General features: G+C 43.0%; 1 protein-coding gene across 2 annotated transcripts in view; it reads right to left on the reverse strand.

The window, feature by feature from the left end:
* Positions 1–689: 689 nt before the first annotated feature.
* srrm2 (serine/arginine repetitive matrix 2) overlaps positions 690–25,848 on the reverse strand; it is a 29,493-nt gene continuing 4,334 nt past the window's right edge. The window contains exons 4-15 of one of the 2 annotated variants that reach the window (XM_070551485.1): positions 22,609–22,794; positions 17,614–17,697; positions 17,467–17,529; positions 17,344–17,370; positions 17,162–17,278; positions 10,120–10,258; positions 7,888–10,031; positions 5,516–6,421; positions 5,359–5,436; positions 5,105–5,212; positions 804–1,485; positions 690–754 (exon numbers count right to left, since the gene is read on the reverse strand). In XM_070551485.1, coding sequence (XP_070407586.1) covers positions 1,446–1,485; positions 5,105–5,212; positions 5,359–5,436; positions 5,516–6,421; positions 7,888–10,031; positions 10,120–10,258; positions 17,162–17,278; positions 17,344–17,370; positions 17,467–17,529; positions 17,614–17,697; positions 22,609–22,794 — 3,892 coding nt within the window. In that variant the 3' untranslated portion in view covers positions 690–754; positions 804–1,445. Of the gene's footprint in view, positions 755–803; positions 1,486–5,104; positions 5,213–5,358; positions 5,437–5,515; positions 6,422–7,887; positions 10,032–10,119; positions 10,259–17,161; positions 17,279–17,343; positions 17,371–17,466; positions 17,533–17,613; positions 17,698–22,608; positions 22,795–25,848 lie in introns of both variants that reach the window. The other variant, XM_070551484.1, reaches the window with a different exon arrangement.

The following is a 25,848-nucleotide window of genomic DNA, read 5'->3' on the forward strand; positions in this document are numbered from 1 at the left end:
AATTAAATCACCAGAATTATTTCCCAACCAGAACTGGTTTTGTTCCTCTGTGTGTCGCAACCAGTTTCAGTATTGCAACAGCACTGAGTCATTTCTGCTCAACGTTAAAATTGACTAATATTTTGTCATTATTTTTGTTTTTCTTGGAGCATGTTGCAATACACTCGAAAAGTTCAAAGCTTGCATTTATGTTTCTTATTTGAAATGTGTTGCTTTGATACAGAATTTAAGTATCATGTTTTGTATTGAACATGTTGTGAAACATTTATGGAGAACCACAACTTTCCACAGAGAATCTGGACACTGTGTGCGTTTTCTTCCTCAGACCCTTGATTGCCTCTTCCTAAGGGTTTACAGCTAATGAGGTTTCACACCTTGAAGTCTCCTGCTCATGTTTTTGTCTTCTAACAGCTCAACAATATCGTAATTTGCTGAACCTTATTTGTATTTCCATCAACAATTGAAAAATAATTTACATATTGACACTAATTATTTTGTAAGAAAAATATCTTATTTTATCCTTTAAAGCAATAAACACACGCTTCAATATTTAAACAAAACTAAAAGCAATACTTTACATTACTGTCCCGTTTTGGAAATTCTACAGGCATTCAATGGAGGTTAACCAACAATTTAATAATTTGAATTCAAGCAGTTTCTGCCTTCCACAGACTTACAGCAAAAACAAATAATTTTGTGAGTTTATTGATATAAACAAGTTATAACAAAGGGCAACAGAATGAACTGGCTTTACCTTACAGGAGAAGAAAAAACCAAAGGGCAACAGAATGAACTGGCTTTACCTTACAGGAGAAGAAAAAACCAAATCAAACACTTTCATTCCCACCGTCACCAGGAGAAAATAACTGTCAGATATTCTTGCGTCATCAGCTGCTTTTATTCAGTTAAAAAAGAGAATCTGTCTAATGAACCAGAGCTTCAGCTGAACAGCTGGGAGACGTTTGCTAAAGCTGATTTTCTGCACCAGCACATCTGTTACAGGATCAGCCACTTTAGGCGGGATGTTCCACGCCATTAAAGACTAAAAATTACACCAAGTAAAATGTACAATTACCTTTTGTTATTACGATGAATTATTTCCAACAAAGAATTACCCAGGTTTGTTTCGTTCACATTACATGGAAATCACATATCGGTTACATGATAATAACCGGAATACAGACAGCTCGTATCTACAGGGGGAACACAACATTCAGTACAAGTACAGAAGAGCAGTGTTAAGAGCATAACTGTGAGCGTTTCCTACCCAGATAAAAAATAAAACAACAACGTAGCCCCACAGCATTGCTGATTATAAAACAAACTTGGGGACAACTGCATGAGAAATTTCTCTTGGAGTCTCGCATTTACAGACAGTCGGTCCAAGAGTCGACGTTGTAGTCAGGTTCAAGCACAGAAGCAGCATCTCTGGGGGGTTTGTTTACTCATTTCCTTCGTCTGCTAGGCGACTGTCTCCTGCCATTCCTACAGAGACAAAACCACACAAATAGGTTATTGTTACACCAATCACTGATGATGAATATAATAAATAGAATGTTTTTAAAGCCCTACATTGTCCGGTATAAATCATTGGTTGCTATGATAAAAAAGTCAGTTAAATACAGGGTATCTGCAGATGTAAGGGAGCCAAATTTAAGACTTTTTAAGACCTTTCTTAAGGCCACTTTGACCAAATGTAAGCCATTTTTTTTTTAATTAAATTTAAGCTATAATTTCCAGCTATTGCCTGGAACCGATGCTAACCACGTTGCAAACGTGGGATTAGCCATCCAGTTACCATTAAACTTGCACATCCCCATGGCGCAAGCTCCCACTAGCTTAACCAGCTAATGTGCTCATATAAAAATAGCCCCCTTTCACAACCAACTGAATGTGTACAGTTCCGCTTACGCCAACATCATACACAAAAAAATGCTGAACACTAACTAGAAATTCACCAAAATTTTATAGAAATCAAAGAATCTTGTTTATTGGGTCTTTGGTAATTTAAGACCTTTGGAAACTGTATTTAAGGATTATTTGTCATTTTTAAGGATTTTTAGGGCCTTAAATTTGGAAAAGCTAATTTAAGACTTTTTAACTCATTCACTGCCAATGATGACTAAAGTCGTCATTTGCATTTTTTTACTGTTTGAGCATCGGAACGAGCCCTCGCGCTGAGAGAACAAACTTCTCAGCCTTGAAGCCGACCTTCATCCGCATACGTCACAGATCACATGATCAGGAAGCAACACATCCATGTGTTTGGAGATCGTTTAGGGCCGTTCATGTAAAAAAAGTGAGGCGCGAACCGGAAAAGCATCTGCCGATCACAATTCAACAACGGATTATGAAAGAACGGATAAAGCTCGAAACACGCGGATTCTTCTTGATGTAAGAGGTGAGTCTCCTCTTTGTTTTGGTTGTTTTGGCATCGACATCATCCTAGCACGCAGCGTTCTGTGACTCTTAAAAAAACAGTAAAAACGGTGTGAAACGCTGGCAGCGAAGGCCGTTAGCGATCAGGAAACGGCTGGCAGTGAATGAGTTAAGGACCCGCGGATACCCTGTAACTATATCATAAAGGAGACACACAGTGACACAAAGTCACCTTAAGTTTGAGAAATGATAGAGGTCTATATTTTGGTCCAATCCCGACAACAACATTACATATCTCGTCCGAACAGTATTTTAACTGTGTGTTGGGAATGACTCCACAACTAATGCACATTTTAGCTCAACAGATGTAAAACTGACTGATTTAATGAGTGTATCCTAATGTAGATTATCTGTGGCCTAAAAATTAACATCTTCATCAGTCCAAATTAAGTCAATAATCAGACATTGTTGGACTTTAAGTTCACTTTCATCTCACTTCATTTTGATGAGAACATTTGAGTGACAATGCAAACATAATGTGTATCTGAACATGTACGTCAGGGATGTGTAAACTTCTCAAGACAAGGGCCAAAATAAATATTTATAAATACCGTATTTTTCGGACTATAAGCCGCTACTTTTTTCCCACGCTTTGAACCATGCAGCTTAAAATAAGGTGCGGCTTTACTGAAGATCTTCCTTCACCTGCCCCTAGGGGGCGCTTTAGCAGAAAGTGAAACAGGTGGAAGTCAAAAGTGGAAATCGAAGAAAGTGCTCATTTTAATTTAGCACATGCAAGCAGCCGGCACCACGAAGAATTTGTTTCAAATCCATACCCCCTCATCATGGTAACTACACGTATGAGTTCATATGTTGTCGCATTTAAGTTGAAGGCCATCGATCTGGCAGTAAAGGAGGGAAACAGTGCTGCCACACGTAAGCTTGGCATGAATGAATCCATGGTTCGGCGCTGCAGACGGCAGCAGGAAGAACTCATTCAAGCCAGCTTCACCCGGGGATGATGACAGCGACACGGACATCGCCACAGAAAAGGTATGTGACGAAGCTTTTCTGAGGCTGTTCAACTCCGACACTGAAGAAGAGGACTTTAATGGTTTCAGTGCGCAGGAGGAAGATGAATAAACTAATCAATAACTTTTCTGTTTTGTTTGATACTGATCAGTTCAGTTACGTTCAGTTAAACTACGTTTTCAATCCAGTAGATATCTGCGGCTTTTAGCCCGGTGCTGCTTATTTAAGTACAGCTCCATGTGTTTTTAAACACTTAGTAGGTGCGGCTTATTTAAGTACAGCTCCATGTGTTTTTAAACACTTAGTAGGTGCGGCTTATTTAAGTACAGCTCCATGTGTTTTTAAACACTTAGTAGGTGCGGCTTATTTAAGTACAGCTCCATGTGTTTTTAAACACTTAGTAGGTGCAGCTTATATTGAGGTGCGCTCTATAGTCCAGAAATTACGGTAAATAAGCTGCCAAAATCATGAAGTTAAAACTCCTCACAGGCCACAAAATAAAACATTTTTCTAAGAATGCAAACATTCATGTGTTCTGCACAAAAAGACCTAAAATAAATAATACAAATTATAACATCAAATATTAAAATATATGAATTTATATCAACAACCTCCTGGAGGGACTTAATTCCACTATTCCAAAAAACGCTAGTGAGGACCATGCAAAATCACTTCGAGGGCCGCAAATGGCCCCAGGACCGCACTTGGACACACCTGATGTACGTGAACTTAAACCAAACAGAGTTTGGCTGCTTGGAGGGAAAAAGAACAATCACGACTAGATCAGGAGTGTTGGTCTGGACAGTAGAGGTGCTGAAAAAAATCCATTCAAGTCTGAATCGGGATTCTTATTTATAAAGATTCGGAATCGATTCACAAAGGTTCAGAATCGATTCCAAGAACTCAAATATTTGGCATGTTACAGGTTTGAGATGCACTTTCTTGATCTTTGTTAGGAGAGTCAGTACTCCGATTACTTTTGTGGCCCCATAAATTGAGATGATTCATGTTTGAATCTGCTGATAAGAGGGCACTCGGATGTCATTTTTTCCATACTCAGAAATTTGAGATATTCTCATATTTATTTTCTAAGTTGATGAATGAGTACTCAGGATTACTCATGTAACTTGTTTCTACACATACTTGAAAAGTAGACCGTATTACTTTCAAAGCTACTGTTAGGTAACTACAGATTTGTTATATTTTACAAGGTAAGCAAAAATAAATGTTGCCTTTTGGTCAAAAGATTGTTTCTGTTTACAGTTTTAGAATCACCTTATTTTACATAGTAAATTAGCATTTCTGGAGCACGACCAGTTTAAAGTCTAATAAAAATGTCCCATAGCTTTAACTAACTTGTACAACAAAGTAGTTCATCCTGGAGCCGACACTCTTTGTTAATACTGATTGTGAATTGATTTAAATTGAGAATCGAATCGTGAGTTGCTCTGAGATTCACATCCCTACTGGACTGCATCTGTCATCTACTCTGTTCATACAGTCAGCGTAACTGGCCCTAGGCCTCAAAAAGCACCTAAAGACCCTTTTATTCAGAACTACTTTTACTTCTTCATGTGTCCTGTGACCTTTTCTGTTTTTGATCATCAAGTTAACTAATAATTGGGGGGGAAGTGCATTAAAGCATATGATCTTCTGTCCCTGAGTTTGTAAACACCATCGAGTAGATCCAAACCTTCGGCTGGGCGAAGACGCTTCAGCTTTGACGTGTCTCGGAGGAGAATAGCTGAGCGAGCGAGAGTCTCTCAGGGAGTCGGCCGGCACTCGGCGAGGCCTGGCAGGGCTGTGAGGCAAACACAACAGAACCAGTGTTTAAAAATGTGGTACCGTTATTCTCCTGCTCAGAAAAATGTTCAAAAAGAGCCAAACTTTAAAAATCAAAACCATAAGGCTCTGTCTGGACCATTAAACGTCCCTGAAGAGAAACACCTTTTCTTTGTTGTGTCCTTCTCATCACTGGATGAGGAAGAGGAGGAGGAGTGAGAGCTTCGGGTTTTCACCTGCTTCCTGATAGAGGAAACTGTTTCAGTAAAAAGACAACTGCGGGTTTTTAATCCTTCAACGTGCATTTTAATCTACAGCTCACCTTTTTGCCTGCTCCACTTCAGAGTCAGAGCTGTCTGAGGAGGAGGAGGATGAAGAGGAAGAGGAGGAGGAGGATGATGAGGAGGACGAAGAGGAACTTGAGCTGCTGCTCCTGTTGGACTTTCCTTTTCCGTTAGCGACACCGTCTGTCCTGACTGCTTGTTGTGCAGGCTGATGGGCCGCAGGTGATGGCGGCTTCCTGATTCGCCCTTGGGACGAATGTCTGGAGTCTAATTGGCTGCTGGCTGGAGATGACATGGAGGTCCCATCAGAGCGCTGCAGGTCAGACGGTCTGCTTCTTCTTCCATAATCAGAGCGCTCTAAATCTGACTGAGAGTGCCTCCTTCCTGAGTCAGAAGGTCGTGTGTCTGATGGGGAGTTTCTCCTTCCAGAATCGGAGCGCCGAGAACCTGATGGTGACCTTCCCCTGCCTAGACTGGAGAGCTGTGTGTCTGATGGGGGGCCTCTCCTGCATGAGTCCGAGTGCCTGGAGTCTGACGGAGAGGCTCTCCTGCCTGAAGCTGGAATGTGGGAAGAGTCTCTGGAAGGAGCCTTGGATGAGGAAGATTGAACTTTTGGCTTTGCTTCCTCCTGATTTGGCCTCAGATCTCTTCCTGCTGGTGCCTTTGCATTATTCTGGTTTGGTGGTGGTGACGGTGAGGAAGAAGATGAGGAGGATGAGGAGGAGGAGGAGGAGGAGGAGGAGGAAGAGGAGCTGGAGGAGGATGAAGATGAGCTGCGGGGTTGGGGAACACCTTTAGGTGGCACAGCCTTCTTTTCCCTCAATCTCTCTTGTGCTTCCCTCAGCCTGGCTGCCTCGAGCTCCCGCTCCCTCTCCCTCTCCCTCTCTTTGGACAAGGAGGGACCGGTCTTTCCTTGCTGCTGTGGAGACGGAGATCTGCGTGATCTGACGGTAAAAAACAAAAGTCAGAAGTCTGATGAGGTTTCTAATGAACATAGCATTGCTTTAGTGAAATAACTGCATGACTCAACAGGTAGAAGGCAGCAGGAGTCGGTGCTGGTTAGGTAGCTAACAGCTAAACGCTAATAGGACCAGATGTTTTTATTGAAACTTGTTTTTAAGTCTTCACTTCTGGACTTGAGACATTTTATGTCACTTCAGATCAATCTGAGTTTAACCAAGAATTGTTTATTAAAATGAAAAAGAAAATCAGACATTATTTAGCTCTTTTTGTTAGAACATGCATATAAAAATACTATCAATGCCTTTCCAACAAAACACCCTCAATAAAACCATTTAAGAGCCTTGAGTTTGCATGTCGTGTCCAACACTCAGAGGTTAGGGTTAGACAGGTTAGTTGGACATCAACTGGCAAAAATTCTGACATGTGAATAAAAAACTAGTTGGATTTACTCAAAATCACTAAAATATTAATGCACTGGAGCAGGTGGGTTGAACACAGAGAAGGAATGTGGTTTTTTTTTTAATTAAAAAATTGGACACAAGAATCCTTAGGGTGGAAGATGAAGCTCTCTCCAGGTACCGCAGATGATGTCGACACTGATGCTGATCTAGGACCATTGGCCGCTAATTTGAAGAGCACCGTTACCAATTTAGGTGTGAAAATGGATTCTGGTCTAAAGCCAACTATGTTGTGCAGACTTGCTTCTTTAACCTATATCACTTGGCTAGAGTTAAGCCCCTGCCATCAAGACTTTACCTGGAGTCTGTCATTCACGCTTTGGTCATATGCAGAATGGACTACTGTATCGCGCTATATGCTGGCCTGAGTCAGGCTGCAGTAGTATGACTACAATTAGTCCAAAATTCAGCTTCTAGGTTCTCGACGGACACATATGCTCCAGGTTTCTGGTTGTATTAAACCAAAATAACTTCTAATATGATTTTTTCATTTTCCACACTTGAAGCTATTTCTTTCAAACTGCCTTTAGTGGCTCTTCAGCCGTAAACTTGAGCTACTTCACATCTGAAGCCCTCTGGTATCGTGGTGGAGCCTGGAAGTTAAAGTAAGAGAATGACGTCTATGAAGGTGAAGCAAAAAGCTAAAAACAGAGTGAACATTGGCACAGTCCACACTAGTTTGAGGGAGCTAAAGGAGGCTACAAAATAACAGACTGATGGTGACCTAGCTTTGTTGCTACTAGGACTTTTAAGTCATAATTTTTGTCCAACGGTGTGGATCTTTTTACTTTGTGGCTTGTTTAGAATTGGTTGTCTTGTGTTATTGTTAGCTCTCTGTTAGCGCTAGCTACAGCAGGCTGAGGCAGGGTTGTTTACAACAGCTGTAATTCTACTTTCAACCAGTAGGAGGGAGAAGCAGAAAACGTATTCAGCGTTAAGGACACAGAAGTCTGAAACTGCATGGATAGCAATTGTGTCAAGGCTCTTACCCATTGGGCGGGCTTGGACACATTAAGATTCTTGATATGGACCTGCTGTTCTTTGGACTGCCAGACCTAGATCTGCTGTGCCTTCTTGGACTTTTAGGCCTAGTCCTGCTGCCTCTCTTAGGACTTCTAGAAAGAGATCTGCTGCGCCTCCTCAGACCTTTAGGCCTAGACCCGCTGCGCCTCCTCGGACTCCTAGGCCTAGACCCGCTGCGCCTCCTCGGGCTCCTAGGCCTAGACCCGCTGCGCCTCCTCGGGCTCCTAGGCCTAGACCCGCTGCGCCTCCTCGGGCTCCTAGGCCTAGACCCGCTGCGCCTCCTCGGGCTCCTAGGTCCAGATCCATTACGCCTCCTCGGACTCCTAGGCCTAGACCCGCTGCGCCTCCTCGGACTCCTAGGTCTAGATCCGCTGCGCCTCCTCGGACTCCTAGGTCTAGATCCGCTGCGCCTCCTTGGACTCCTAGGTCTAGATCCGCTGCGCCTTCTTGGACTCCTAGGTCTAGATCCGCTGCGCCTCCTTGGACTTCTAGGTCTTGACCTGCTGCGCTTCACTGGACCCCTAGCCTTTGACCTTCCATACGTTTTGGGACTTCCAGACCTAGACCTGGTGCGCCTCCTAGGACTTTTGGACCTACTCCTTCTAACCCCTCTCTGCGGCTCTCGATCCTTGTACCTGTCCCGTTCTGACCAGGTTGGAGGAGAAGCTCTTCTGGATGGAGATAGAGGATCTTGGTACTGCATTGGGGGAGTGTGACGAGCTGAAGGGGCAGTGGAGGTTCTTGGGGGTGGAGACCATGAGCTCCTAGCAGAGGGGCTTGACCTAGTGGTCTTCCTGGTTCTATCTTCATCCCTAGTTTTGGCCTCTGAGGGAGAACACCGGCTGCCTTTTTGGTTGTCCAATCTGCTGGGTGGGGAGGGGGGAGGACTGGGGCTGTCCATCTGTGTGGGACTGTAACACTCCTGTCCTTTTGTCTGGGGTGGAAGATCTTCTGCAGAAGATTTATAGGATGGTCTTTCCCTTTCTGGACTGTCCCTTCCAGCTTCTTGGTCTCTCTGTGAACGTCTGGTTTCCACTAAAGCAGAACTTTCCTTCTTCTCATTGACTAAATACCGTTCAACAGCAGCTCCAATGATCAATAAATCTGTTTTAGCGATTCCTTCCTTCTCTGCTGATCCAGCTTTCTTGGCTTCAACCTCATCTTCAGAGGATGATGAAGAAGAAGAGGATGAGGAAGATGAAGAGGAGCTATCACTGTCACTGTCACTGCTGCTTCCACTGCTGCTTTCCTGTTTTTCTGTGACCTCTTTAGTTTGCTCTTCACGTTTCTTCTCTTTCACAGGACTTCTCATCTTCTCAGGCCTCTTGCTTTGGGATGTCTCAGGTCTCGACCCTTCTCTCCTACCTTCTACAGATGACTGGACCACAGCTTCACGACTCCTCCCTCCAACATCCCATTCCTTTTGCTTTTCCAAATACCCATCCTCTTTAGATCTGTCTTTATCCGTTTCTAGTCTCCTCTCTCCCTCTTTCTCTCGCGGACCTCCACTGGGGAAAGGAGAGCCTTGAGACGGATGTCCATCCCTTTTCTTGTCACTTCTTTGATGGCGAGGAGATGTTTCTCTATTCTGCCACTTGGCACCATCTTTCCTGTTGTCTCTTTCATTTGGTGTTTGTGAATTATACACTTCCTTCTGAATTATACTCTGCTTTTCTCCATTCCTCTCTTTCCTTGCCTTCTTTTCTGGGAGAGGTGAAAGAGATGCAGAATCTCGTCTGGCCTTTCTGTGCTGTTTGCTCTCTTCTCGTTTATGCTCAGTGTCTCTGCCTCTTTCCTTCCTGGTTTCTTGCTTAGGAGAAGGAGAGGTAGATGAGGAGGAGGAGGAGGAGTCATGTCTGATCCTCTGAGGTACACTCTCTTTTCCTTTATCTCTTTTCTCTCTACTCCTGGAGCGCCTTCTTTTCTCTACTTCAACGCTCTTTGAACGTCTCCTTTTCTCCATCTCCCTGCTTCTAGATCTCCTTCCTTTCTCCCTGTTGGTGGGTTTTTTTGCCTGAGGAAGGGGAGAAGGTGATGAGGAGTCATGTCTCCTCTGTGTCTTCTCTGCCTTCTTTTGGTGCTCTTTGTCTTGATCCAAATTGGGTCTCCTCTACATGACAAACAAAAGGTTTTATTGTAAATGCAGTAAATGATAGTAAGTCTCATGACTATTACTGGACCAGAAAACTCAGCCCTACCCCTTCACCTCCCTGGCGACGTGGGCTGTGCTCCTCACTGCCGCGCCTCCTCCTGTCAGGCGACCTCCCCTTCCTACCTTCATCAACATTTTTTGTAGAACGGTCCTTTTGACGCAACCTCGATGGAGGAGACTTTTCACTGGTTTAAAAAGAAAAGGAAAACATTTACCTCAACAGCACTGCTGGGAGAAAAGAAATGCAAATTTACTGAATGGAGAGATTCTCAATCATTTTCCCTGATGAACTCAAATCTGGAGTAGCTAACTTTTATTCTAATAGAAAACAACTAATGGATCTGAATGGATCATCAATGATCTAATAGGCAGTTTACAAACCAGACATCCAGCCTACTGCATTTACACCTTAAGATCCTCTCTACAAACACCTACTTCTTCCGGCTCTTGAAGAGTACAGAAACATTTTTGCTCCTCTCCTACCTATATTATCCCCAAGGCTCTTTGTGTGTCTTTGGGTGTACGGCGCTTCTACATTTTTTCTGGAAACTGGAAATTATTAAAAATGGACCTGGTCAGCTGGTCTCTCAACGCGATTGACAAAATTTTCTCAACAGTGAGAACGGAAGAAGGGGCTCTCGGGTGCCCCTCTGGGACAGACCCAGTTGGTCACATCATGACTCCTGGAAACAGTGGAACCTGATTTGCCTATCTCAGCTATCTGTAGAGGATTCTAAAGATGTCTGGATATTCGTGGTGTTGGTATCAGGTTTCCTGCTCTTTGGCCTTGGAAGTTACCTGATTTACCGGAAAATTAACGAGCTGTCGAGGAATATTGGCTCAATCTCGGAGCTCAGAGATGGTTTGCACCGCGCTGTGAATGCACACTCATATAATTGTTGAGATGAGTTGTAAGCTTGGGACTTTGAGATTCATGCGTTGGCACAGAAGGTGGATGCGATCAAGGAGCGAGTGGACGAATCAGCACGGAATAGATTAATTTACGTAGAGCTGAAACGATTCCTCGAGTACCTCGAATAATTCGAGTACAAAAAATCCTCGAGTCAAATTCTCTGCCTCGAGGATTCGTTTAATTCATATTTAATTAATTCATGGCTTTGCAATCGCCCGGGGTCATGTTTCACCCGGACCGAAATAAGTGACGCACATGCCCACTGGACTGAATGCACACGCGAGTAGCGAATATAACTTAACTTTCTCTTAAGCCATGGCGGACAACTTGAACCCCGGTGGAGTGCGAAAAAGACAGAAAATGTCAAAGTTGTGGGACCATTTTTCACCTCGTAAGGCGGAAAACGTAGTCCAGTATAAATACAGTAAAACGGATTTAGCCTACCACAACACCACATCCTCCGTGCTGCAGCACCTGTAAATGTCACTTCTGCAAGCGGACTCGGAGCCTCTACAAGATAATGCATTTTAGCCTGTTTTTCTATATATTCTGCGGACTCTGCGACTTTCGTTTGTAGCACTCAGTTTCAGCTCACACCGTACGTCTGGTAGCAACACGTCGGACTTAAAATGTGCTAAAAAAAATAGCAGTTTTTACACAACACATCGGACTTTTTATTGTGTTATTGATGTCTGTTGTCCCTCAGGGTTTCTGCAGGAGGACACGGGTATTTATGAGTGGCGGAGGAAAACGAAAGAAAGTAAATAAATGTTTTGTGATCAGTGTAATTGACAAAACCACAGCAAACATGCTTTTGGCAATCCTTGTTAGTGTGAGACAAAAAGTGTAGAAATTAAAACGGACGTGTGTTAATAGGGAAACAGCCGGCGAGCTGTTTGCGCCGTGAGCGGTTCTGGTTCTGTTTGGGCCGCAGCCGCTCGCAGCGCTATCCTCCTAGTTTTTGTCTGGCTTGCAGGCTAGCAGATTCTCGCACGAGGGGAAAATCGGCTCAGGTTTACTTATTTTTTGCACAGGCATTTGTTTACTGTGAAGTAAAGTTGAAGTGCTGAAGTTATGCAAACTAATTTTGAATAAAACTTGAATAACTGGCAATTGCTTGCTCATTTTAAGAGGTCTTTCATAATTATAACATGCTATTTGATATCAAATCAAATCACTTTTATTGTCACGTCACATGTGCAGGTACACTGGTACAGTACATGCGAGTGAAATTCTTGTGTGCGAGCTTCACAGCAACAGAGTTGTGCAAAAATACAGCTTGTAAAAACAAGTAAAATATAAAAATGGCTAATCTAAGTATACAAATGAATAAAGTAAACAATAAGATAAGAGATATAAAATGTACAGAGGTTGGTATGTGCAAAACAGTGGCATTAATGTACAGTATGGAGCGTGCAATGTTGGAACTTGGTGGAGCTCGCGACGAGGCAGCCATACTCGGCGCCATCTTGGCTCATCAATATATGATATAAAGGTTTACAAACACAAAAGGGTAATTAGAGTACTCGATTAATCGAAAAAAAGATTCGATAGAGTACTCGATTACAAAAATATTCGATAGCTGCAGCCCTAAATTTACGCCATTATTAGATTTTGAGAGGTTGAGGAACAGCGGAACTCTAAGACAGAGAAGAAATGATCTGTGTCTGGCCCCAAAACAATTTCTTATCTGAATCAGGTGCCCTTGAGCCTGTGAGCCTGAAAAGAATTCCCCCCCGAAGAAATGTGGAATGCTGCCGTCGCCATGACAACTCTGTCTCCCTATCCCGGCCTGGGCGGGACAGCGAGCTGTGAAGGCCGCTGAATCATTCCAAGAGTCACTGTGCCCTCTAAACCCAACGACCTCCCACCTTTGTCCAGACTGATGTGAAGAGCGCTGCTTATCGCGGCTGCATGCACTGACGTGTGTAGAGTCCCAAACCCTACCACCCCACCTAGTGGACACTTATGTTGTGTGATGTCTGAAGCCTGTTGCATCGCTGTCTTAGGTGTTTTTTGCATAGCAAATCTCCCCTCCCTGTGGAGGGTAACTCTGAAGTGCCTTTTTTTTCCTCCACCTGAACCAACCCTCATGTAAACCCTCTGATCTCTATTAAGGTAGCGCAACTCAGGTTGCGAATGACCACAGTCACCAATTATTGTCATGTGTCTTGCCCATGTATGTCTGATCTATGAATTGTGTGTACTGAAACTCTAATTTCCCCCTGGGATTAATAAAGTATCTTTTGAACAGGAGAAAATTATGGACAAGAGGCAGTCCTACAAACAATTGAAATTACCGTATTTTCACGACCATAAGGCGCACCCAAAAGTCTTAAATTTTCTCCAAAATGTACGCTGCGCTAGAGCCATGCACGGGCCTAAAATCTGAGCCCGTGTCCGGCCCGGCCCGAGGGGGTGGAGCCCCAGCCCTACCCGGTCTGAAAAGGTTTTCAGGATTCTCTGGCCCGACCCGAGCCCGACTTTTTTTTTTAACCTTTCATAATGTTTTAGCGTGATAGAACGCTCAGCATTCTAATTATCTGTGAGAAGCGATCTGCAGTAAAAAATAAATAGTTAAAAACAGCATCAATGCAGCTTTTTTTCTAACAAAGCGTATTTTTCAGAGCGGCAGATGAAATTTACGAATACTATATTAATTGGATGCGTTTGTAAATTTAATCTGCTCTGAAAATGCGCTCTTGTGCAATTAGAAAAAAAGCAGCATTCTAATTTTCTGTGAATAAATTTGCTCTGCAGTTATAAAAATACAGCATTCATTGCTGGGGTTTTTCTAACTGGAGAGCGCATTTTCAGAGCGGCTGATTAAATAAACGCCCCCAATTAATGTAGTGTTTGTAAATTTAATCTGCCGCTCTGAAAATGCGCTCTCCAGTTAGAAAAAAACCCCAGCAATGAATGCTGTATGTTTATAACTGCAGAGTGAATTTATTCACAGAAAAATAGAATGCTGCCGTTTTCATGAGAATAAACGAATGGTTTCTGACATCAAAGTGGACATAAAATGGCATATTAGAATAGGGGCACATGTTTCAATCAGCAATTTGAGAATTTGTTTATATCGGCGCATTTATAAACCACACAGACCTTAACTGAGCTAACGGTGTGTGAGAAGCAGGCAGGTGCTGCTGCATTTAAGTGTTTCAGTTTTTTTTATGGATTCGATTAAAAATAAAGGCGCCCGGCCCGACCCGTGTCCGAGGTAATTACACAGTCGTTGGCCCGAAGCCCGGCCCGACCCCCGGGCCTAGGGCTCCAGTGCAGGGCACAACGCTGCGCCCTATGGTGCGGTGCGCCTATTGTGCTGTTGTGAGACGCGAACGTAGAAGAAGACAAGGGGCGTGGCGTGAATGTGCGGACGTGAGCGAAGACAGACCTGTGGATCTGCCACATCGTCATCAACATCCTCGCCATTTGCCTCAGACTCCGGCTGTGAGTCTCCGTCCACTTCCTCTGCTTCCAGTTCAAATAACAGCCGTACTATCTGAACTGCCTGGTGGACATTTATCCTTCTCATCATCCTTATATAAGCCTAATAAAAGCCTACTAAACTGCAGCGACAATATATCTGTCCGGATCGCTCCAAAATATGAAGTTTACCGTCAATATCTGTCTAATTGTTTGTTGTTACTCTGTTCGCGCCACTCCTTTCCCCGCGAAGCGGCTCCTTTTTGTGCACATCTCGTTACTCATGTGGCCTTCCTCTCTCTCTCAGCTACATAATGATACTTATTACCAGTTGAATAAGTGAGACTTCCACCAGCAGCAAAAGGATCTCACGCTTTTGTGAGTTTTTTATGTTCACAAGCACATTCCCTCTCACGGATTACTAAACTGCTGTTTTGACAAGTTATCAGATTGTCTAAAAAAAAGGTTGTTTTTTAGTTTAGTATAACTCCACTTTTACGTTGCCTATTAACAAAATTTAAAAACTGGGGTGTAGTTTATAATCTCCTTTTTAAAGCTGAATTGAAACCGAAACTCAGGGAGGCGGAGTCTTGCTGCTACAGCGTCCCAAATCAGACCTGTTCAAAAGACGCGGATACGTGTCCACGGACCCCAGAGGGTTAATAAAACACAATTCAAATACACTATTTTCTTAGGCCTACTAATAACACACATATGATTTTGTTCATGTGGAAAGTTTATATGGTTAAATCCACCAACTAAACACATTCTGAACTTCAACACAGCGCATCAGCGCTTGAAGCGGCGCTGCGACCCAAAAAGTACCAGAACCGCTCACGGCGCATGCGCAACCATGCATCAGGACTGCTCGCCCGCTATTTCCCCAATAACACATGCTGTTCGTTTTTATTTCTACACGTTTTTTTATTCACAAGGATTGTCAAGAAAGCGTGTTTGTCATGTTCATGTCAAATTAAACTGATCAAAAAACACAGATTTTCTTTCTTTATTTCGTTTTCCTCATCCAACCCCCATAAATCCCTGTGTGTCCTCCTGCAGCACTCCCGGTGTATGCCCGGCTTTAGTAGGAGGGAGACCCGCGATTATCGCTTTGTTGCGCATGTTTCATTGAAAATGAATGAAGGGGAAGTTGCCTCCCGTGTGTCGAGCCCATTAGAAGAGCACGAGCCTTCAGCGCACGCAATGAGGAAGTGCACGTGCGCTCTAAACGAGGTCTGAAACAGGACTAGACCAGTAAAGTGAAGCATGCTTTTGGCTGTTTATATTTTTCACAATGTCTGGTTTGCACGGATATGTTCAGAGTCTCGAGCCTGCACAGATGTTTTACCGGTACATTTACCGTGCCCCCGCCCTATAACCCGGTGCGCCTTTTGTATGTGTTAAATACCAAAAAGACACCGGTAACTGAAGCTGCGCCCTATAACACGGTGCGCCCTATGGTCGTGAAAATGCGGTACCTTAACTTTCTGAGGATAGGCACATGTTTTACTTACCCCAAAATTCCACTATCTCCACTCCGCCACGAACTCCGCAGCAAAAACTGTCCCGTTGTAGTCAATCAGAGGTGTTCCACTACTGCAGCCGTGTGGCACAGTGCGCCGCCCGCCGTTCCGCCATCCGGCAAAAATAGAATCGATCCTATTTTTGCCGGACGCCGGAGCACCTCCGCAGTCAATGGACAGAAATCACAACCGCCCAACAGGAAAGGGAGCAAGCACAACTTCCGTTATTTCACAATAAATCGATAAACAAAAAGCGTTTTTTGTTTCATATGCACAGGTTTAACAACTTTTAACAACTATCAATGGCGGCTGAACTTTAAATGCACAAAAATAAGCCATAAATACAGTTTCTACTATCAAAGTAGTCACCCTTTGTTGATCCAAACTTGATCCAAACACTGCTGATCTCTCAACACAAATGATGGGCAGATTAAACAGTTCATTTCGATGCTTCTCCCACACAACGGGTGTTTGGATCTAACTTCCGCGTTTATTGCTCGGACTGTATCGCAAGATCTCGAAAAGCATGCCTCTTTGCACACCTCAGGTCTCCGCACCGGAGCGGAGCCGTTGTAGAGCGGGTACCAGTAAAAATTGAGTTCGGAAGCGAGCGGCTGCGGAAAGCGGGGACGCAGCGGAGCGGAGATAGTGGAATTTTGGGGTTAGGTTAACAGGGACAAGATATCCAACTACTGAGAATGAGCGAGCGAGCGCGTGAGCGCACACACACACACACACTGATAAAAAAAATTGTATCTGAAATGTTATCACCAAATTGGGCCACCAACTCCACAGGTGTTGCACCAGTGCTTTTTGTAATATTCAAGATGCATATCAATCAAAACAGCCCAACAGAGTTCAGAACATTACAAATATAATCCACCTCCGCCACTGTAACGAAAACGCCACCTCCTGCGTTTTCATATGGACTTCTAAAGGAAGCCAAAGTCTAAAAATTTTTTAAATCAGAGTTCAGGTGTATGAAAGTAAACAGAGAAACGAGCAGCAGTTTGGAATTTAGCTCCACAACTTTGAACTAAACAGTTTAAGGGAAATAAGTAGGATCAAAAATTGCTTTCCTTTAAGAAAGCAAAAGTAAATGTACAAATCATGCTACTTCTACCAGACCATGTGTGACTAGTCCCCAATGAGTTGGTTTGCAGTGTATTCTCTACTCAAATGTATTCACACCTGAAGTTGAAACGGCTTCGTTTATTTTATACCTGTGAGTCGAGCTGGATGAAACTTCTCTGGGTCGACCGGACTTAGCTTTCGGAGGACTCAAACTCTCGCACTTTTTACTTTTCTTCTTGGAAACCTTCTTTTCTTCATCTGAAGAACTTTAATAGAAGATCAAGTTATAAGTGAACTCAAGCAAGGAAAACGTTAAACATCAAACACCTACCTGTCATCATCCTCTTCTGATGACTCACTGAAAAACAAATATTTATGTTGATAGAATTCAACGTTAAAAGGATAAAATCTATTATTTAACATGATGTACACATATATTTAACATGTAGAGTACCGTTTCTTTTTCTTCTTTTTAGATTTCTTTTCTCTGTGTGGAGATGGAGAGGAACTCTCTGAGCTGCTTTAAAAGAAAACAAAAACTCTCATAAGTCCGTTTTATCTGTCTGTACTTTATTCATCATTACCAGATTCACCTTCTCACCTGTCTCTATTCTTGTTTTTCTTTTTCTTCTTTCGACTTCGCTTCTCAGGAGGAGCATCCGACTCATCTGAATCTTCCACCAATCTGAGAAGATAAAATAAGCCCAGCCATAAACATTAGGACAGGAATCACCAGACCTTTCCACGGGACACATAAGCGGCACATTACGACTGATTGGCCGGCTGAAATTCACGCCTACCACCTCCGATTGGACATTTTAATCAGCCAGCAGGGGCTTCCTGCATGTGTGATTCACTTTCATTCTGGTTGCTGTCGAGTAAACTTCTCTCCGTTTATGTTTATGTATTTAGCAGACACTTTTGTCCAAAGTGACTTACAAGTGATAATCGGCATGTTGCCCTTGAGGCTAAAAACAACAATAACAACAACAACTTGACATCAATCATGGAGAGGAGGGAACAAGGAGTGGTGGACAGTAGAGAGGGGGGACGGGTGCAGGGAGGGTGCTAGTGAAGAAGATGCTCTCTGTTGCACGGTAGGCTTGGGCCGTATTACCGTATGCAGCCAGTGTTTAAAATTGGCAACTGTGTAAATTCCAATACAGTCATGAAAAAAAAGCAGTGCAGGTAGAAGACAAGGATTAAAAAAATAAAGATAAATAAGTCAATTAATGCATTAACAGAAGTATGGCAGAATTTTCAGTTTTACTTAATTAGTTAAAAATGTTTAGTCCCAACTTTTAGAAATTCTCCGTAAAGTTTATGAATGTGATATCACGAGACGAGAGAAAAATGTCAGCTCGCACACCAGCTGACTTGGTGTATAAAAACAACAACTTCTGCAGTTTGGGAGTATTTCTGGTTCAAAGTAGGGCTGGGCGATATGACGATTTTAGACCGTTTTACGATCTACACATCTGACGGTCTGTCATTTTTGAGAGACCTTTTTATCACGATTCACAGCTCTGCTGTTGAATTTCTGCCTCTGAATGAAAAGGGAACTTACCTCAGGCGAATGACATGCCTTTGTTTGACCCTTAACCAATCAGAGTGAGTCATAGTCATATTAGTGCCCCGCTTGTTTTCACCTGTGTGTGAACAAACATGGCTTCGGCCGCGGCTGAGAGCGACAATGAGGTTTTCGTTCCGAAGAGAAACGCCTCGTCCATTATATGGAACTGGTTTGGTTTTTCACCAGATGACCAAGAGCAGCGAAACGTCATTTGTAAAGTTTGCAAGGAGAGCGTCAAGGCAAGTGATGGCAACACCACAAACTTGTTTAATCACTTGAAAAGAAGGCACCCCAAACAATACAATGAGAGCCAGCTGGCAGCTAAAGCTAAAAAGCCTGCGGCTGCAGCGGCTAGCGCTTCTTCCAGGCAGCAAACACTAACAGAAACACTCACTCCTTACGACAGAGACAGCAGACGATGGAACAGCGTGACAGATGCAGTGACGTACCACTTGGTTAAAGATTTGTGTCCCGTGCGAACAGGAGTGGGATTTAAGAACATGATAAAAACATTGGATCCGCGCTACGAGTTTTCCAGCCGCAAGTATTTTTCGTACACCGCCATTCCACGCATGTACGCTGAATGCAAAGTGACAGTTGCAGAAAATATTCAGAATGCGCAATTATTTGCTACCACAAGCGATCTAGGGCTGGGCGATATGACGATTTTAGACCGTTTTACGATCTACACATCTGACGGTCTGTCATTTTTGAGAGACCCGTTTTATCACGATTCACAGCTCTGCTGTTGAATTTCTGCCTCTGAATGAAAAGGGAACGTACCTCAGGCGAATGACACGCCTTTGTTTGACCCTTAACCAATCAGAGTGAGTCATAGTAATATATTAGTGTCCCGCTTGTTTTCATTTGTGTGTGAACAAACATGGCTTCGCCGCGGCTGAGAGAGCGACAACGAGGTTTTCGTTCCGAAGAGGAATGCAGGGTTTCCTTAGCGTGCGGCGCTAACAACTTAGCGACGTGACATGTCTCGGAGAAAGCGTAAAAACACGTTGGACGCTTCTTCTGAAGCAGGAAAATATCACTTCTTAAGCAGAGCACGACGTCGCCTTGGCTCGTCCACCCTCTGCCGAGCCGGTGTCGGTACCGACTGAGCTCGGTCACTGGGTCGTTGGAGCTGCCCCGTGACTGCCTGATGGAAAACCAGCGGGTTTCATCAGACTCGTAGTTTCTTGTTTTTGCTGTATTTTACCGCTCCCTCCTGCAGTCTTCCCCTATTACAATTTTAAATGATTCTGTAAACTCCATGTATCAGTAGAAACAATCTCTGCCAGCTGCAGTAAATGTAGTCTCCAAATAATAATTAAGAGGTGCATTCATCTGTGTATCTCCTTTGATCCGCATTAGTGATATTCTCAGCACCAGAACAGTGAAGCAAAGAAAGATTCCTGAGTTTGTTAGTAATTTTATTTATTAGGTGCATCTAACCTGTTCTATTTTTCTCTGAAATGAGATCAAATCAGTGCTTCTATGGGTTGTCTCCAATCTCCACTGGAAAATTTTACTTTATTTAGAGACTTGTTGCAGAAAATATTCAGAATGAGCAGTTTTTTGCTACCACAAGCGATCTCTGGTCCAGCCGCACATCAGAGCCGTATTTGAGCTTAACTATCCACTACATGAGCAACTGGGAGCTACATAGTATTTTGAACAAGTTAATGTTTGCACAATATGTTTGCAATTGACATGTTTGCACTTTAAATATGTTTACGATTTTAATTTATGTTAAGTTACTTGAAAAATGAGAAAAACTGATTTTTGTAATTGTTTCTCTCAGGGCTTTTATCATCTCTGGTGTGAGTTTAAAATATAAGTGTGTTAGCACTGTGCTGATTATCCCTAATATGAATAAATGTTTATTTATTCAATGTTTCTCTTTTTTAATATGCAATTGAAGTTATGCTATTCATGGATAAAAAATCGTGATAAAATCGAAATCGTGATAAAATATTGGAAAAATCGTGATATTCTATTTTTGCCATATCGCCCAGCCCTAGTTCAAAGCAAACTTGAAAGGAGAGCTGGTAAACACTGACGAGGCAAACAGAAGACGCACGCCCCATCGGAACTGCAGACGAGCGAGCCATAGCTGACATAGCAGCCTTGTGTTTGGAGCCTGTTATTAAAAGAGACAACGCGCTTTTCTGGTGGAAAATAAGCTGCCAGCCTTCCCCAGATGTCACCATTAGCCCCAAAGTATCCGGGTGTCTGCTTCCAGAACACATCAAACTCCATAGTTCAGATCAAGCAAGAAATACGAAAGCAGCGTAAAACATCAGGAAACTTTCAAAATAAAAGTCATGTGCAGAATTCCAGGTTTGGATTTCCACAGCGGGAAGAAAATCTGATGTTTTTAAACAGTAAAGAAAAAAACATAAGACAAATCTGAGCTGCTTATCTAATACTAGGTTTACCCTCAGGAAGCCAATGTACACAATCAGGACCTCCGCTTTTTCTGCTTTAGCATGATAGCCGATGACAATGTTTCATCAGCCAGATGTAGCTTCTGAAACCTCTGATTGTAATTCAGATTTTTTCTTCTTCTCTGGAACGGATATCAAAGAGAATGGATATCCTGAGGGATGCAGCTGGTTCAACTAGCCTGTCCGACTTGGATGAGCCACAAGCCAGTTAGCCAAAGAGGAGCAGCCTCAACCACACATTTTCAAGCCTGTTATTCAGATATCCTGCAAGTCGATCTGGACTCTGATGGCAAAGCAGACATGTTGAACATCTTCAAAACCAAAATTGGTTTAGATCTGAACTCTGAGCGTGTCGTAGGTTTCCAAAATGCAATCTTTTTTCCTTACTGGAGCTAACATGGTTAGCTGTGGTGCTGCAGCCACTCGGTGTTCTCCTTCAAACAGCAGCTGAAAACCCACTTGTTCAGGCTGGCTTTTACGTGACCTTCGTCATCACCTCTCCTTTCTACCTATTCCGTTTTTCCCGGGATCCACCGACTTCTCTCTTTCCCATTCATTTTCTCTCTCCTCCCTTTTCTTGACATTTTTTAATCACAATCTTTATTTTTGTTTTTCTAAACATATTTTTAAGTAATTAAAAAAATCTTTTGTACATTTACAATTGTTTGTTTTTGTGAAGCGCCTTGTGATTTTTATCTTGAGAAGCGCTAAATAAGATTGTTTTCTTTTCTTTCTAACATGACTCAGTCTTTGCTCAAGTCCAGAAGGAGTGGTACAGTTCCAGGTGGATTTATAGTTAGAACGTGCAGATTACTTTTTTAGATCAACCTCTGAGTGAATAACACTGAACAGCCCTGTAGTCTGTGCATCAGCAGATCTGACTGCAGCTAGTGTTATCCTTCCAGCTCGCTACAATCCTCCTAACACACAGTTCCCATGACTTTAACGTTGCTAGGTTAGCTAGAAATGCTCGGACATATGGCTCAGACATTTTGCTGCAGCTGTAAACAAAATGTTTCGCAATCATTGAGACCATGAAGTTGAACAAAATATAGCTTATCACGGAGTCACACCTTAAGAGTGACGTATTCAGTCTTAAGATAACGTTTTGATTTTCTATAATTCATAATTGCTTAACAAAATGAAAACCTTAACCCAGTTTATCTTTATAGATGATAATGTGCAGTTGCACTGAATTTCTACAATTTCCACGACGAGTCTTTCCAGTACCTTTAACTAGTGAAAAAGAAATATGCCATTTCTTATGAAACCTCGAGTCGAGGTAAACAGAAAGGAAAATAGAACTTCTTGGATTCATGTTTCTGCCTTTCACCTTGCTCGTCATCGCTATAACTGCTGAAATCATACGTGATCTTGCAAGAGTCCTGTGATTTTGTGACCTCGTAGGACCAGCAGCGTGGAACACTTCCTTTGTCGTGTGGTAAAGGAGTTTGTTGGTAAAATGTGTCTATTAGGTTACGAGGCGCTTAGACATCCAGTGGAAAGGTTGGGTTAGTGGTCGATTTGGAATGAAAAATCCCATATTCACACAGTGTTCCTGAATTCTGAAAGTCCTGCTTACGTATATTTCTGCTGCTGCTGCCTCTCTCTCTCCAAGCGTTCCTGCTCTCGTTTCTCCTTTTCTTTCTCCTTTCGATCAGCATGAAATGAAGATCCATCCACATAGTCGCTGGAGATGCCGAAAGCTGCACGAAGACGGTCATTCTTCTGTTGGTTGGCTGCAGCCAGGGCGTGCGTTTCTGTCACACTGGAAGAAGAACAGAAATCAGTTTTCCATCTCCCACACAGATAAATGAGATGACTCAGACAAGCTCTGGTGCGTCCGATTCAGTATGGAGCTCAGCCAGGGGAGAGTAGCTTCAGAAAACTGAATCTGGAGTTTTCTGACATTTGAACATCTCACTTCGAATTGGCCTACAACAATGCAACTCTACCACTGACTCGGTTTGCTCTGCAATGTTGATATTTTATTTCCCCAAATAACAAAAGCCTGAAGGAGTTCTGCCATGTGGTGGCGTTGCTAATGCTAATGTTAGCTTCTACCAGTCGAGATGTTCTCAGCCCTCTCCTGGATGCTAAACCAACAACAGCCTTATGCCTGGTTTATGCTTCTCCGTCAGCTCCGCAAGGGACAGACACGCACGGATTGACGGAAGCATTTTGCTCTTTTACTTCTCCGTCTCCTGGAGAGTGTTGCAAAGCAATTGCCTGGCAGGACAACAGAGGGCGTAGTGTTGTTCTGTGGTATCCTGTCATGTATCGGTCCAAGATAGTGTGTTTATATTGTGTTTTTTGTGTATATAAGAAACTTTTAACACAAACATATTAATCTCTCATTCTCCCACCGCTTCATGTGCTCCCCACCTCTAAACCCACGTTTCCTGTCATTTCCGTCCACAAATAAAACGCTTGCTGCGTATCTTTTCACTCCTCCAGTCACAAGAGAATTAAACATTCATATTTTTAGAGTTTTTTCGCGAGATATTCTTCAAGCTTCTCTGTGTCTGCCACTAGTTATCCTCGGCTCTCTTTGCAATGGCGGCGCTGTAAACAACAGCGGCATCCTGACCAATCACAAACTTGCGTAATCTGTCTCGTTCGACGGATGTTTAAAAAAGTGGGCTTGACTCCGTACGTCCTTGCGTGCCCTACGCAAGGACGGATAATGGCGTTGCGTGTCTCCGCAATGACGCAGACGGAGGAGCATACCCATTGCCAGTCAAGACGGGTGAGTCCATGAATGTTACAGGGTGACGTAGATCTGCCAGGGTTTTCAAATCCTAGAGATTCACCGTCTATTTTCTATCAGAGGCCAATGCAGGAGATAGGTGTAGGAGACTGTTTTCACATTTAGCCAGGATGTTAAACTCAGAGTGACTTGTCGTTTTCAAAAATAAGTAAAAAATGTTCTCAGTGAAGGACTTATTTAAAAAAAGTTGTGAAGGCCATAAAATATAGTAAAGTCCACCAGGAATATTTCACCTCTCACCTTTATAAACGTGACCACATAAATCCAGATAATGAACATTTTTTAATAAGTACTAGTAATGCGTGGTACAACCAGTATATGATATAAATTTAGCCACCGGTAAAGATTTTGACTCCACCGTCCAATCGTGATTGTGTGTGAATGCTGTCAATTAAGAGTCAATTGTGGGCAAAAGCAGCAGCGCTGCTGCAACACGGAGCGCATGGATGAAGACGTGCTTGTGAATAAGACAGGGTTACGTCGGTTTTATGGAGCTGGTTTGAGTTTAAGGAGTCGGATGCCTAGCAAAAAAAAACACCCTCAGTTAAATATTCTGGGCGACTGTAAAGTCATGGTAATAGCTCGTCAGTTCCCTTAAATGCCATTCACTCTTAACATGATGAACACCACTGTGTTTCCCCCACATAGACTCAAGACGTGGACCTGCAATTTCAGCCGTGGCACAGCACCATGCCTACGAAATGCACCCCCACCACTCTCACAGGAGACGCAGTTTGGGTCCACTTCACCAAATGCAATGGCTGACTGGGCGATTTTGACAACATTCTAAATGAGTTATCATGGTCTTAATCTGCTCCAGCAGGTAAATAAGCTGTTTAAGATAACGTTACCTTGATATTTGAGCTTCCGTTGCTAGCAGCTAATGGTGCGTTTGCTCTCCCATTGGTACTCGGAAATTCAGACTTCCAAATAAGCAGAGAGAACGCACTTTAAAGTTTGGGTCCACTTCACCAAATGAGATTGGCGACTGGGTGATGATGACAACATCGACAACGATGAAAGCGAGGCATCATGGTCTTAATCTGCTCCAGCAGGTAAATGTTTAAGATAATGTTAACTTTATACTTTAGCTTCCTCCTCAGAACTCAAAAATTCCGACTGTTTGAAAAGGAATGGTAAAAGGAATGAAGATACACAAGTACATTTAGCTCACAGCAAAGATGTAGGCTTCAGTTTAATTTGCAGTTTATAAAACTACAAGGACCCACCATCACACAATTTGTCCAGAGGTGAAAGGAGAGGAGTACATGGAGCTAGGTTTGAGATTGTGAAACACCACAATATTAAAATACAAACAGTTTACCATTTGTTTTTAGGGCTGAAACGATTCCTCGAGTACCTCGAATAATTCGAGTACAAAAAATCCTCGAGTCAAATTCTCTGCCTCGAGGCTTCGTTTATTCATGTTTAATTCATGGCTTTGCAATCACCCGGGCTCTTGTTTCACCCGGACCGAAATAAGTGACGCACATACACACTGCACTGAATGCACTCGCGAGTAGCGAATGTAACTTAACTTTCTCAAAAAACAAAAAACAAAAAAAAAAAAAAACTTAACTTTCTCTTAAGCCATGGCGGACAATGTGGACCCCGGTGGAGTGTGAAAAAGACACAAAATGTCAAAGGTGTGGGACCCTTTTTCACGTCGTAAGGCGGAAAACGTAGTCCAATTAAAAACTGTAAAATGGATTTAGCCTACCACAACACCACATCCTCCATGCTGCAGCACCTGACCAGGAAACATCCACATGTAAATGTCTCTTCTGCAAGCGGACTCTGAGCCTCTACAAGATAATGCATTTTAGCCTGTATTTCTATATGTTCTGTAGACACTGTGCGACTTTTTCATTTGTAGCACTTGGTTTCAGTTCACACCGTACGTCTGGTAGCAACACGTCGGTCTTAAAATGTGCTAAAAATAGCCGTTTTTACAACACGTCAGACTTTTTACTGTGTTGTTATTGATGTCCGTTGTCCCTCAGGATTGCTGAAGGAGGACACGGGTATTTGAGTGACGGAGGAAAACGAAAG

Source organism: Nothobranchius furzeri, chromosome 5, assembly GCF_043380555.1.
Source record: "Nothobranchius furzeri strain GRZ-AD chromosome 5, NfurGRZ-RIMD1, whole genome shotgun sequence".
Lineage (NCBI taxonomy): Eukaryota > Metazoa > Chordata > Actinopteri > Cyprinodontiformes > Nothobranchiidae > Nothobranchius > Nothobranchius furzeri.